Source organism: Maylandia zebra, linkage group LG5, assembly GCF_041146795.1.
Source record: "Maylandia zebra isolate NMK-2024a linkage group LG5, Mzebra_GT3a, whole genome shotgun sequence".
NCBI classification, from domain to species: Eukaryota; Metazoa; Chordata; class Actinopteri; order Cichliformes; family Cichlidae; genus Maylandia; species Maylandia zebra.
In genome coordinates, this window is record NC_135171.1 from 20,024,394 (window position 1) to 20,038,909 (window position 14,516).

General features: G+C 40.7%; 1 protein-coding gene across 1 annotated transcript in view; it reads left to right on the plus strand.

The window, feature by feature from the left end:
• Window positions 1-2,966: 2,966 nt before the first annotated feature.
• LOC101472613 (low-density lipoprotein receptor-related protein 1) overlaps window positions 2,967-14,516 on the plus strand; it is a 101,908-nt gene continuing 90,358 nt past the window's right edge. Inside the window, exon 1 of the mRNA XM_012917475.5 lies at window positions 2,967-3,589. Within this exon, the coding sequence (XP_012772929.2) occupies window positions 3,493-3,589 (97 nt within the window). The 5' untranslated portion in view covers window positions 2,967-3,492. The remainder of the gene's footprint in view (window positions 3,590-14,516) is intronic.

Here is a 14,516-nt window from a genome sequence, read left to right on the forward strand (position 1 = left end):
ATTGAATTAACACCAAATAATAGCTTGTTTAACACTAACTGTAAATGAAAATTTCAGTTTTATTTAAAAACAAACCTCGTTGCTCATAACTCTTCCTGAAAGGTTTGGCTTCAGCAAATATAATGACCCTGAAATCAAGAAAAGACTGAGGTTAAAAGCACAAGTGGTATTAACATTCTCTCTTTCAGAAACATCTCGGTCAAGTGTTTTGCTGGATATTCTTTGTGGTCACGCTTGCAACTCATTTATTTTCTTATCCTTGTAAGAGTCTTGGGGGGACTGCTGACACAGAACAGAATACTTAAAGCTATGCGTCACTTTGGTAGTATTTTAAATACAGTCTTCTTCTCTCTTTTTTTTTTTCCACTGACACAAAAGACCTTTTGTTCTTTGGCTTTAGATAACCTTGCACTGTAGACCCTCTAGGTGTCAGTGCTGCACAGCATTTCACAGATAGATTCTAGAGGTCACTTGATATTGTTGCTCTAAACTGGTGCACACACACTGGGGATGCCTAAGTAAAAGCCAGATTCATTTGTGCTGTCAGGAGCATGCACAACCTATAAAAACATAGTTATTATTAAGGCTCAGTCTAAAGACTCCACACCTGGTCTTGTGTTTCTTCCAATTCTGCGTGACTGTGCCACTTTTTTTTGTAAATGAATTTTACACTGTAGTTGGGATTAAATTAAATATGTAAAAAGTCACAGAATTTAAAACCAAAATACAGTCACAACAAACATAATCAGGGTTAACGAGAATAAAACTTTGACTCATCAGATATCAGCATCAGTAGGACTGTGACCACGAATGATTTGTTTTAATAAAGAGGAAGTAAACCATTAACATATAGCCAGTGTCTTACAAGCTGTTTGCATGATTTTTTTTTTTTAAAAACAATGAAGTTAGAAGGGTTCTTAATAGAGGCTGCAGGCCTTACTTTATATATTTTAAAGAGCAGTTCAACATATGTCAGACAATAATCCCAGCAATCTGTTTGTAAATGAAGAACGTTTGTGTTAAGACAAAGTCTGCTCTCTGCTGAGCCACAAATGTTGAAATGATTCACTGCTTAAGTCTAAATTAATCTAAGCCATCTATAATTCACCTTATACAGTCACACTGCCATTTATTGTATGTAGTCTTTCTGTGTATTCATCAGATGTTATCATCGACGATTATATAAACCAGGTAATCTAATCCCAAACCTTTATCTTAGGCTTTTTCTCTGGCATTATAGTCCCAGCTCCCCGGAGTGCTCTTCAGTAAAATAAAATATGTGTTTCAGGGTGTTGCTTTTGTTAAATGATCCAAGTAAACCTATTGCCTAACATGTTCAAGTAAGCAGTTTGTACTTGATGAATGTAAAGCGATGGTAATGATCCAAAATATCATCAGTTCTCCGAACATTTCTCGATGTGCTGGAGTATCAGTGGAGAAAGCAGCAGCCTCAAAATAGACAGGATGAGCTTCTCCATATCTTGAAAACCTTAAATTAAGACAAAGCCAAGGAAACCCTCGTGTCCGCCGCCTGGCTGTCGTTTTGGATAGAGGTTCTTGTAGGCTGGTTTAGCATCCCAACAACATCAGCTGTCATCATTCAGGGTAAAAAAAAAAAATCCCCACACATTTTTTGATGTACAGATGGGTGTTTCCCTCCATACTAGGCAGTTCACAGCTTACAAAACCGTTAGTGTGTCAGCTTTGTCTACGATTGGTTACTTTTTGGTTACCTTTTTTAAATAGTAAAATGGTTGCTGTGGTAATTATGCCTCTGCACACTATTTTCTAACACATTACGTGACTTTCTCCTCATTATCACAGTAAGAAGCTTTTTCATGGGTACTGTTGAACCCTGTTGAAGGCAGAAAGCAAGCATCAGATACCAGTCATGGCCACACACATCACTAAAAAGTATGGCTCTGATTCTTGAGTAAAGCATTCTTCCACTAAAACGTCATTCCATTTCAAGGATCATGTCCTTCAAAGTCGTGATTTCAAGACTATGTGCATCATAATAGGTTTATGGGGTCATGTGGGGTCTTCTTCAAATGTCGTTAAACTTAGTTCTGTGAAGGCTGCATCCAGAAGGTAGCTGGCTTGGGGGTCTGAAAATCTGCAAGTCATTGGGCCCTATCAAGATGCAAATTGTTTGCTGTGCTTAGCAAATTTATTAGACCACCAGTCATAAAAATATGAAAGCACAAATATTAGAAATCTGTCAGAAACTTGTTTAAAGATTTTTATTGGGCAAATAGCAAACTGACTTAATGTTGTTAATCAACATAACATTCAAACGCCAAAACTACATATCCTGTTCAGTAATGAAACTGACTTAATGTTGTTAATCAACCAAAACATTCAAACACCTAAACTACATATCCTGTTCAGTGATGAATTTGGCATCTTAAATGAAATAATACTATTCTGCTTTTCATCTTTTTTGTAAAACAGTACATTTGAATTTTCGTGGATAACGACAATAATTAAAGTTTAGCATTAAAAATGTCATTTTGAATTAAGGAGCCTACATGCTGGTGGATTAAGCATTACAGAAACATAAAAATGATTTAGGTAATTAGCAGTACTGACAAATTTAGGGCAGCCGCGGCATAAAGCTTCAACTGGGTGGCTTGTTCAATACATTTGTTAAGGATTGACCGCAACTTCCAATATTATTGCGAAAATTCAGATCAAATCAACGTCAAATCCCGATGAAGTTGCAAAGTACTTGAAAATAACGACAATACTGGAACGATCGGGTGTTTTTTTATGTCACAATCTAAATGTCAAATCCGTTTAATAAGGTGGACTGAGAATCCCTACCGTGGTAGCAACTGCAGTTTGCGAGTTTACATGAGTGAGCCTAATTTGAAGGAGGTGAATGGTGGTGGTGGGGGTGTCGGGTGGTGCTGGAGGGAGAGGAGAGGGGAGGGCCAGCTGAGCCCCCTGATGTTGCGACGTCACTCAGACCGCTGACTGACTGGGCTCCGGGCTTCAGGCTCAATCTGTGGCCAGCAGCAGCAGAGGTGGCGGGGAGGAGAGGAACATTTGATCCACTTCTTATTCCCCCCCTGTGACTTCTTCTCCATCGGGGCAGGGAGAACAAAAGGCGGACAGCTGCATGATTACAGGCGCCAGCGAGCTCCTTCATCTCGCCTACAAGCCGGGCTAGCTTGATGCTCAATTCAGCCTGCTAGCCTTTGTGGCAGGGCTCTCCATGCATCCGAGGACCCCTTAGGCAACCCGGGCTGGGAGAAAGCCTCGGCTTTTTGCCTGGACAAGTCTGGAAGACTTACTCTCCGAGTGTGGGCAGACAGCAAGCAGCAGCCCTGTCAGCACTCACTGCGCACCCAGACAGCGGATTTCCAGCAAGGAGCATCCCCGCCGGGGCACACGGTTACACGTCGTCGCCTGTCTGCTCTGCAACCTCCAGCTTTTGACAGGAGCAAGAAGCGATTGATGAGTAATATTCTTCCAAGATAGGCTACAATGTTGCGCATCGCGGCCAACATGCTGGCAACAGGATTGCTTTTCTTGGGATTCATACACAATTTGGAAGTAATCGCTCCAGCCAGGGCCATTGATGGTAAGCAGAGCTGATTGAATGTTACCCAGAGTGTTGTGCCAATTGCTCAAAAGATCTATAGCCGTTAGGTGATGTGTGCACAGTGATTAGTGCGGGATTTATTTTGCTCTGTGCCTGCGTTGCAATGAGAGTACACTGCACCCGTTGGAAGGGGGAATGCCTGCCCCCACTGAGCGGAGCAACGTGGAGGGGATGAAACCTAGGCGAGACAATTAAAGCGGTCTTTTGTTACTGTGTCCCGGTGAAGCGTGTGAATGTTGCAATGTCACAGCACCCCACCTCCAAACCCTCCATCAGCACCCCGCCACCCTTCACTTGATTCAGGCGCTCGCATCCCAGCATAGGCCCCGATAAGAGCTCAAAGCTCATGTTTACGTGTCGATACCTTCATTAGAAAAATGTGTCGACCTGCAGTCTGAGGCGTTTTTTTTAAGCTATGATAGTACTACGTCTCATTAAAAAAGAAGAGAGCTGTGAGCACCTCTGCCGAGCTGTAATCGAGCCTATCTGATGTGTCTCGACTTCAGTCAGTTCACGTTCAACAGTTTTCCCCGAGAGCGCTGATGCGATGACAGCAGCCGAGCTACCCCTCAGTCAAACCGCACTGCCACACTTTTGTCCCATCCGTGGCTGGATCGTGCTTTATTAAGAGCAGAGGACCCGTTCGTGTCCATCACTGCACACTTGGTTTTTTTCTGCATCTTTAAGCTCCGAGGATGTGCTGCCATCAACAGGCATGCGTAACGCTGTGCACTGTTGCTGTGTGTCGGTGCCATTATTCAGTTTGTTGCGTATCTGTGCCCCCGAAATGCCGACAGTCATATTGTGATCTGCAGGTAGACAGTGAGCAGCTCTAAACGCCTCTGCTGTACCCCCCCCGGACTTTATGAACACACACACACACACACACACTGGAACAACTTCTGGAAACTATTAAGCTTCACAGTCCCACTCAGGGTTCCTGTTTTTGTGTAAGACAGGAAACAAGTATTCATTCAAAGACAAAGATTTGCTGACAGACTTCTTAAAATCTCTGCAGGTGGAAAGTAAATCTATAAGCTTGTTCTTCAAACACAGCTTTTTAAAATTTAATTTCATGTAATTTTTGAGGGGGATGTCACCAGGGTCAGCAGGGCTAATCGGAGGTCCTGAATTCACAGTGTCATTAAATTCAGCAAGACTTGGATTCAAATCCCAAGCTGCATTTTGAGATTATTCATCGAGCCACAAATGGCTCCCTGTGTCTTTTTGAAGTCATCTCATCTCACTTGGCAGCCCAGTGCGGTGAGGTTCTTAAGGAGCACAATCCCCCGCATAAAAACACCACCTTGGAGATCGATAGCCTGCAATCACCTGTAAGTTGAGAGAGACTTGAGAGCCTGCATTTAAGCGTTTAAAACAAACAGCTTCTGCCTCAATTCACAGTGATTGTTTTAGCAAAATCTTCTTCCCTCTGAGTCTTTTTTTTCCTTCCCTTCATTTGATGAGTCAGACCAGTGCAGTGGAACAGAGGAGATCACCAAACCTGAGTTTTTCCTAAAAATCCACTGAGATGCAGAGCCTGCTGTGCTCGACGGCATCTGTGAGCAAAGATTCTAATTTGTTTACAGATGAGGTGTTTCATTACAATTTATTGGTTAGACTGACTGTGAGATTTACCAAATAGTCTCTAATTGTAACTCATGCATTTGGAAGATTTCTTCACTACATTGCCTTCTTTCTAACGTAGTTAAATGGCTTTTATTTTTTAGGGCCCCTTCAGTTACACATGCTACTAGTAAACCCCCCCTCCCCTTGACTTGACTTCAAAGTCTTCTTCCTTTTTTTCCATAAAGGTTTTTCTTTCTTTCTTTTTTTCTCATACACTGTAGTCAGTGTAAAAGGCTCTGGGTACCAACAAACCCCAAGTTTAATTGGGTCTAAATTGCTCTTTGTTTCCCAGAAGAGACCTCCATGAACAGTCTCAGCTTGTTCAGAGAGCTCTGCTAATTGGAGGCCCAGTGGAAAGGGCCCTAATGAAAGAATTCCCATCACTTCGGTCTATGAAAGTGATTTCACTCTAGAAAGAGATCACTGGCCTCTTACAAATAGACAGTGTGCCCCCAAACCCCGCCCCAGGCTTTCAACGATAAATATTTTGTTCAGAAAATGACAAAGCAGAAGCGGTGCCTTAAGATCAGTCTCTTCAACTTTTGATAATTTCTTTTACTGCTTTTCTTCCTTGATGATGAAAGTGGCACGGGTTCCTTCCTTCTTAATGAACTCACGATGCAGCGATTATCCTGGCAGTTCCCCTCTGTGCATCTCTGTGCTGCAACATTTGGTGGAGGCCTAAGAACTGCCCCGGCATTTGGCTGATAGCCGGGTGCTACTCCCATGACAATGACAGCATAGGGCCAAAAGGCTTATTGTTTACAACTGTATAGAATACAGAGTAGGTTTGTGAGAGCTTCACAGCTGTTGACCTTATCTTACCCTAAAACATTTAAGCGCAGCAGCTAATGCAAACAGCAGATGAGACATATATAGAAGTCTTATATAAATTTCTAGGTCAGATCAGTTCATTTGTTTCTGAAAATACTTTCAAAGCTACTCCAGCTGGATGAATGAGGAGCTTAACCAGGGGAAAACAATCAGGTGGTTACATAAAGCTCATTCACATCATTGCATCACTTACAAAATCTTGCCGTTTTTTTTTTTTTTTATCTTTAACTCTTATAGATGCTAGTAGACCATGACCAGAACAATGGTAGCTGGTCACATTTAGGGGTGGGGGATATAGCCTCATAATTCTATTGTGATATTCTGAGGACATCTGTAATAACAATATTTTTAAAGATATATAGAAAAAAAATACTGAAGAACATTTTATTGGTGATTGTAGCTCGCAGGCAGCAGCATTTCTTAGTGCAAACAAAATGAAGGTCATTCGCCGTCCTTCGTTTCAAATAAGCTGCTGTAGTTGATGCTAGGCGACCTGATTCAGAGTATAAATGCAATGCCATGAGGTGCCAGCAGCAGCAGCAGTATTAAATGTGAGCACAGAAGTAGCCTAGGTAATGTGTTCCCTAGAATTTTTAAGTAGTGTAACAATAAAGCAATATCAATGCTAAGCAGCATACTGATAAAATAGTGCAATTTCACTATAACCAAGCACAAAATAGTTGGACAGATTGTGATGAGAGGTCCATCGTAGTGGTTTCAATACAATGGAGGTGAGGTATAGCAGACACCTATGGCTGCAGATGCCTGTGTGCAAACATGCCATTCAGAGTGATGATGCCCATTGTGCATTAGAGTCTATTTGACTGACTTGTTTTGGAGCCAGCCTCAAGTGGCTGTTAGAGGAACTGCAGTTTTTGGCACTTTGACAGGTTCTTTTTCCAGCTGCAGAGGTTTTGCCAACACTAGTCTTTATTTAAAGTTAATGTAGCCGTCTCCTGAAGCTCACTTATACTCAATAGGTAAATATAGACTACAATGCTACCAGCTGGTTGTGTACAAAATCTTCATAATTAGGCGGTACACTGTCAAAATCTTTGAAATTGCAACGTCTTTCTAGCCACTCGGCTCTGGGTACACGTACACTTTTTAGAGCAGTCCTGTGACCCACTTTAGGCTTGTGACCCACTGATTGAGATATGCTATCTATATGGAGCTATTTAAGGACTGAAGATGCTGCACAGAGGCGACAGAGCGGAAAGTTGCTCTTGGGATGTAATGATCATGACATTTCTTTACATTCGCAACACATTAGCCAGCAAATGACTTAACAACCGTCACCGTACTGTATGTGAAGGTGATGATATTTTAAGAAACTGCGTATGAATTGAAGCTTAGTTAAAATACCAGTCCATCTCATGTCAGGATCCTTTGATTTGTACCTCAGATGAAATATAATCCCTGGAAAATGTTAGTCTTATTCACAGGTCACCTCTCTTTAGAAACAATAGCAGAAATACTCCTGCATTAAGACCAAAAGCGAGTACAAAGTAATACTACAAAACCTTCTAATGACAGTTAGAAGAAGAGAAGGATGAGCGCGCTTCAACGTGTTTCAGGAGAGAACAGGATTTTGGGGCAGTAGCGATGAGCTGCAGAGAGCTCCATAGTTGACCTAACATAGTGTTCAGGATTGTGAGTCAGTGTCCAGTTGAAATTTGGCTCCGGTGTTTGCAACCACCTGCAAATATTCCTAATCGTATTTGATGTGAAGGCTAGGCTCAGGCTATGCAGCCTGTTATTTTTGTATAAATTCACATATCTGCTTATTTACTGCACTTGTTTTGTTTTTTTAGGAGCAAAGTGGTGAAACACAGATGTTTATTCTGCTTTTATGTTTTTTTTGCTATCTGGTCTTAAGATTTACACCCGTGTGCAAGCCTGTTTGGCTATTCACCAACTCCTAAGGGAACAATTTGTCTGTTTCTGCAGATAAATTCTCGACCGCGTCCAGTAGTTAGTTGGCAGTTTTCTGAGGTTTGTTTTTTGTAATCTGCAGTTTTTTGCCAAGCAGGTAGGTTGATTTGTAGAGCTTTAGGAAACAGCGCAGTGAGAGCGACCCAAATCAGTAAAGTCTCAGTCTGCAACATCAAAAACAAAGAAAATCTGATTTTCAATTTTTCAATCTGAGTCAAAGTGAGGAGGACTTTTTTTCTGGGGCAAAGAAGACCACTCTGATGTTGGATCTGCTTTGAGTAGTAGCTTTAAATCCAAAGATGGCCTGTAGATAAAAGTATAGCTATGACAAAGACAGTCATTTCACTCTTGTGTTATACTTGTAGTCTCATGTGTAAAACTCATCAGTACACCTTCCCCCGATATGTACCAGGGCAAAGACAATTAACTTCACATCTACTGCCGCAGCTACTTTGTCAAATTATTGATTTTTCCATACCAGACTTGAAAGAGTTTTAGTTTTCATTTCCTGCAGTATTGATACGCTGATTTGAACTGCACTTCCTTGCTCTCTTCTCTCCCCACCGTCGAGTTCGCACGCACACAGACACACATTGCAGTGCCCACACAGCCCAGCCGCCTCTCACTGACTTACTGCCTTGCTGTCTTCTTCTTCATTTTTCTCATCCTCTCAGGTTAAACAGCATTTTTTTTTAATAGTATTAGAAAGTGCACTTTAAATCAAACGCAGCTTTTGGCCGTATTATAGCCTTAATATTTTTCTCTTTTAATAAAACTCTAAACCTGCAGCGCTCTTAATGTTGTGGCACTGATTCCCCCTGGTACTTGTTTGAAATACTATTATTGCATCGAAGTATGTAACTCCTTTATTATTGCAACACTTAGTGGAAAGCCGTGTTATCTGCTGCTAGATGCGAGCACATGTAGGAGTGGGCTACGTAAGTAATCAGGCTGCCTTGAAAATTCAACAAAATAAAATATTAGTCTAAGTGTGTGTGTGTGTGTGTGAGAGAGAAACAGTTTTCATAAGAAGTGGATGACTAACCTTTCATAACAACCCAATTGTCATGATAAAACAACAAAAAAACCCAAAAATGGTGACACAAAGGTGCTTAAATATTGTGTAATGAGTCCAGTTTGAAGGGTTTTGCCAGATTTGCAAAGAAGCTGTCGTGCTTTATAGGTGTGTAATGTGCATTATTCATCAACGTCAACAACAACCACGTCATGCTGATGCGAGGCAGTGCCATGGTCAGGCTGTAGGATTTGCTGGGACCCTTTTATCACCGATAGCAAACATGAGGTAAACTCACTCCTCGGGCGTCAGTCTGAAAGGATGTCTGTTATATTAATGACTCAAGCTGTGACCTTCTCTCATTTTCTTTTCTCTTTACCAAGTTTCAGATTTCGTAAAGCACGAGGGAGGCAATGTGATAGATTGTCCCAGCATAAGGCAGAATTTGTGAATTTATTTCTTTTATCAGTTTGCTAGATAAATTGCTTTATTTTCCTGTTGTAAACATTGTTGAATTTCAGCTCCAGCCCCAGGGGAAATGTCTTTTTTATTTGTTCGAAATGTTCCCAGTCTTGGTTGCACCAGCAGATATAACCAATATGTAGTCTTTTTTTTTCTTTTTTTTAGCACTAGGCCTCTAACAAATATATTTATTAACATCCATTAAGGCCTTTCCTAGAAACATTGTTTTTCACTGACATCCATTTATTCCGGGATAGAGTGGACACGCATCCAGAGGTCTACACAAACAGACCTCATCCTTTTCTCCAGCCTTTGCTGATACATCACAGTTTGTATCTAGGCTCCACAATGTAATAAGAGTCCTCCGGCTTCATGCCAGCAAACTCTTCCTAACTCGGGTTCAAACAATGAGCGCTGAGCCACAGGCCCAGACGCACCAGCACCGAGGTTATAATTCATAGCACTGTGATTTAGATTCATTTACAAACTTCTAATGCAAAATGTAAATAACAATAACCTCAACATAGGCCTAATTGCAAAAAAAAAAGAGCAGACAGTAGCCTTGACTCTGAGGTAAAAAAATATTTTTAAAAAAATCTCCTGACCTGGTCTGTAGTGGAGAAACAAGCCTGAGGAAATATAGCAGTCAACTGGGAGATTATTTATGTAGCAATTCCTGGCAAACATTTTACACATTTACAGTTAGGTCCATATGTTTTTGGGCAGTGACATATTTTTTTTTCATGCTCTTGTCTCGGTACACTATCACTGTGTATTTTAAAGAGAACAATATGTGATTGAAGTGCAGAGTTTAAGCTATTCTTGAAGTGAGGCCGCAAAACTGACGAGCAGATCTGGAGTTGATCCCAAGTGTTGAAATTGCATTTCATAGCTTCTTACTGGAACTTTCAATATGATGTCCAGTAAGAGAACCAAAGTGAAACTATCATAGAGACAGCAAAAACGAATCAACAGTGGCCAGCTCAGCAGCACCAAAAGGCCTGAAAGACCACAGAAGACAAGTGCATGAAGAATTAACTCCATGGTTTAAAAAAAAACAACCCCAACTTCAAATCTAACTAAATTAACACTCTAAACTGTGCATTGTCAAAGTCTGCATTCAAGACATTCCTTCGTGAATGAAGGTTTTAGAACAAGGTGCAAACCACTGGTTATTCTCAAGAATAAGAAGGCCAGATTAGACTTTGACAGAAAATATCCAGAAGAGCTTGCACAGATCTCCTAAAAAATAATCTTTGTACAGATGAAACCAGAATGAACTTGGAAGAAAGGATGGGAAGAAAAAAATATGAAGAATGAGAGAAAAGGTTCATGATCTAAAGCACGCCCTAACATCAGACACGGGGGAGGCAATCAGAAAAGGAAGATAAAAAATAGAAGCGCTCTGTGGTATCTAAAGAAATACATGCTAAACAGGCGCTCCTCAGTGGGATTTAAAAAAAAAAAACAAGTCAAAAAAGCAGAAAACTTGCAGAGACACTCTGTTAGTAAGAATTAAAAAAAAATTGATAAAATTTGTAAAAGCACAGCAAGAAACAAACTTGACCTACATGTATCGACTAAAGAGTTTTAGCAGGGTCTGATGAGGACCTTGATGAAGGAGGCAATGTTAGAGCATGGGCATGCATGGCTGCCGATGGAAGCGGGTCACTAGTGTTCATTAATGACGTGAGTGCTGATAGAAGTAGGAGGATGAACTGTTAAGTGAACAGGGCTTAAGTCTCTGCTTAGATTTAGGCAAACTCTAAAAGACTGATCACATGTTGTTTCCCAATGCAAAGCAAGAAAAGCACGAGAGAACAGGCCTTAGTGACTGTGTCTAAAAAAAATAGCTGTAATTCCCTAACAGCTAATTACTAAACCCCTTGAATTAAAGCTGAAAATCTGCACTTCAATCACACCTTGATTGTTGGATTTAGGATCCATTGTTGTGGTGTGCAAAGGCAAAAATACAAATCCAAAAACCTGTGGAGCTAACTTTATGAGCCACACTGCAAATGCTGCACGCAGTTTTTAAGCAACTGGGTTCTTGCATAAGATTTCCCACATTCAGATGTATGTGTGTAGGCAATGTGGTCTCTCTGATTATGTGCATTGTGTGCTTCTGGGAAAAGAATGGGTGGCTGTTTGGTCTGCTGTTATTAGCCTACACACACTAAACTAGTTGGAATATATTTGGTAAATATCCCTGAAGACATTTCCTTATGTATATGAGGTATTTTGGAGTGTGTGCAATTGCATTTTTAAATATATGAACTGGCTGAAGGAGTGATTTGGCTTTCAGATTAAGATTAGGATTATATCACTCGCTCACAGTCTTTTCTCAATGTGCCAAAGGCCAAGAAACCCACCTTACAGCACTCAGAAAATGTTCTTATTAACAGAGATTTTTGAGCGACTGTGTTGCCACATGACAGAGTCAGGCTAGTGGTTTTCCTTCTGTGTCCATTTTTAGGCATAGTTAGGTTAACAGCTGCTGTCTGCTTAAATACCACAGACATGTATTTACAGCGATATCAATTTCTTACATTTTCATGCAGACTTGTTTGAATTCCCAAATTTCCCCAAAAAGGAAATTTCAGCAACCTTTAGATTTAAATCTGTTACTTTTTATGCAAGAGGATTTCTTCCGACTTTGCTTTTTGATCGTCAGTGTCTCGTTGGAGTCTCAGCCAAGGTTGCTTTAGCACATGGAGGTGAAAAAACATTCTGGAGAATCAGGTCTTGTTGCATAGAGCTCATGCGTCACACTGAGACTTGAAATTTGTACTGGTCTTACGAAAAGGCACTAAAGAATTTCATATAATCTTCTTTAATATGTTCCCCTCGGCAGCATGCTAAGCAGGCTTAATTGTCATTTCCCCCCCTCTGCCGCTGCATACGGCGTGTGCTTCGGTGCTAGTGCGGCAAAGGGATTTGTCTAAACTGACTAAGTTGATAATGATGCATCACACCTTGTGGTTTTCTGCTTCGTCCCTTTTTCTTCTTCTTTAGAAAAAAAAGATTAACCCTTATGATGAAGCGAAGGAGTTCATGACCTCCTCCCCCCCTGAGTTCTAACAGTGACTGTAGTAGCACAAATAGCAGTCATGGTTGATTACCACACCGGGGCTGAGACATGGTGAAATCTCAGCCAGACATCCAAATAGCTTTTCATTTGATTACTCTGCTTCAACTAATAGGTTCTTGTTCACAATACCACAAAGGCTTGCTGAAATTTGTGGAGTTTTTTTTCTTCTCAGATTTGACCTGTAAAAATCACAGTCACATTCAGGAGTGTGTTGCCCTGTAAATGAAGCCTCATTTGCCTTTGCAGCTAGCACCAGACTTGAACATATTCCTCGTGATGGCTCTCCTGAGCCTGATGCATGCATGACACACACTTTCATGCATACAAACGTACACGTGGCACAAAATTTACATCCATCTAGAAGGCGGTTGAGTAAGTCTGCACGCACAAGCCAAACTTTGACTTGGATTGTAGATTTTTTTTAAAGGCCTCATTACCTTAATGTAGGTGACAAGTACAGTGGGGGAGATAATTATTTGATCCCCTGCTGAATTTGTAAGTTTGCTCACTTACAAAGAAATGAACACTGTGATTTTTATGGTAGTTTAATTTTACTGGAAAGAGAGAAATCCAGAGAAAACACATTACGAAAAAGTTCTTTGCATGTCATTGAATGAAATAAGCATTTGAGGCCCTTGCAAAACATGACTTTGTACTTAGTGGAGAAATCCTTGTTGGCAAGCACAGAGGTTAATTTAGTTAGTCTGTAGTTTTGCCCACTCCTCTTTACAGAAACTCTTTAGGTTTCTTGGCTGCTGCTTCATCAGTTGAAGCTTAACCTCTATCCACAGGTTTTCTATAGGATTTAAGTCTGGAGACCTTCTTTTTTTTCATCATGCCTTTGTTGTCTTGGTGTTATGTTTTTGGTTGATGGTGGAATGCGCTGGAAGACCCATCTACAACCCATTTTGTTTAAGAGGCACAGCTGGAGCCTTTATCTCTTGTTTTGTAACACAGGAACTTTTTCCCTCCCTCTTTCTTCTCCTCCTCTTCCATTACAAAATTCTGAAGTGTTTATGGCTCAGCTGTGGAGGTGGATGAAGAGTTGGCAGACTGCAGCCAAAGAGGCCGATATGCTCATCCCTCAATTTTGGCACTTAGCAGAACCCCCTCAGTTCAGCCCATAGGCCAAGTAAATAAACCCATATCCCATTTCTTTTTCGCTCAACCTCAGTGTTTTCTATATCTATACAAGTTTGTCAGATGCCATTTCTTGAGAGTGAGAAGCGTGTTGCCATGAATCCACTGTGAAATTTTCTATTTATTTTTTTGTTGAATTCTGTCAAGACATTTAGCTCCAAGTCGATATCAAACCGGCTGGGTTGGGTTCTTTCCTCAGTGGGTGACTCAGTAAAGATCAAATCCAACTCAAAGTTTTCCAGAGTCTGTGTCAGGGTCAGGACTTGCAGCACACAACTCAAGATGTTAAACTTCCTTGGTTAAATATTAGAAAACATAATGATGACACATATTTTGAGAAGCAAAAATGTTTAAATTAGTGACAGCATCTTAACCTTTGAGAAACTATTGAAGTGTTTCATTTGTGCGAGTACATGCTGTCTTCTGTAGACTAAACTTGGCGTTTGTTTCCCATTAGACATTTCAAAACTCTCTGTAAGTGTTTAAAATGACTTCACTGTGTGTTTACTTCAGCCAGCACGCCCTCCTGGTACTTTTATGCCCCCTGGCAGCTTTCTTAGTTTCAGTTGAATTAGTTTTCTTTTGTATAAAGATTTTATATGATACTTTTCCTGCTTAGTCTCAGTGTATGTGGATGGCATGAGTGACTTAGGTTCGGAAAAGTCAGGGGAAAAACCCAACTCTTATTTCATAAAGACAGTCAGATTCCAGTCTTGTGAGATGAAGCTTGGGTAGCAGGTCTAACAGTCAAATAACAATTGTTTTATTGTATACTTTAAAACAGTTTGCTGTTAGTTATT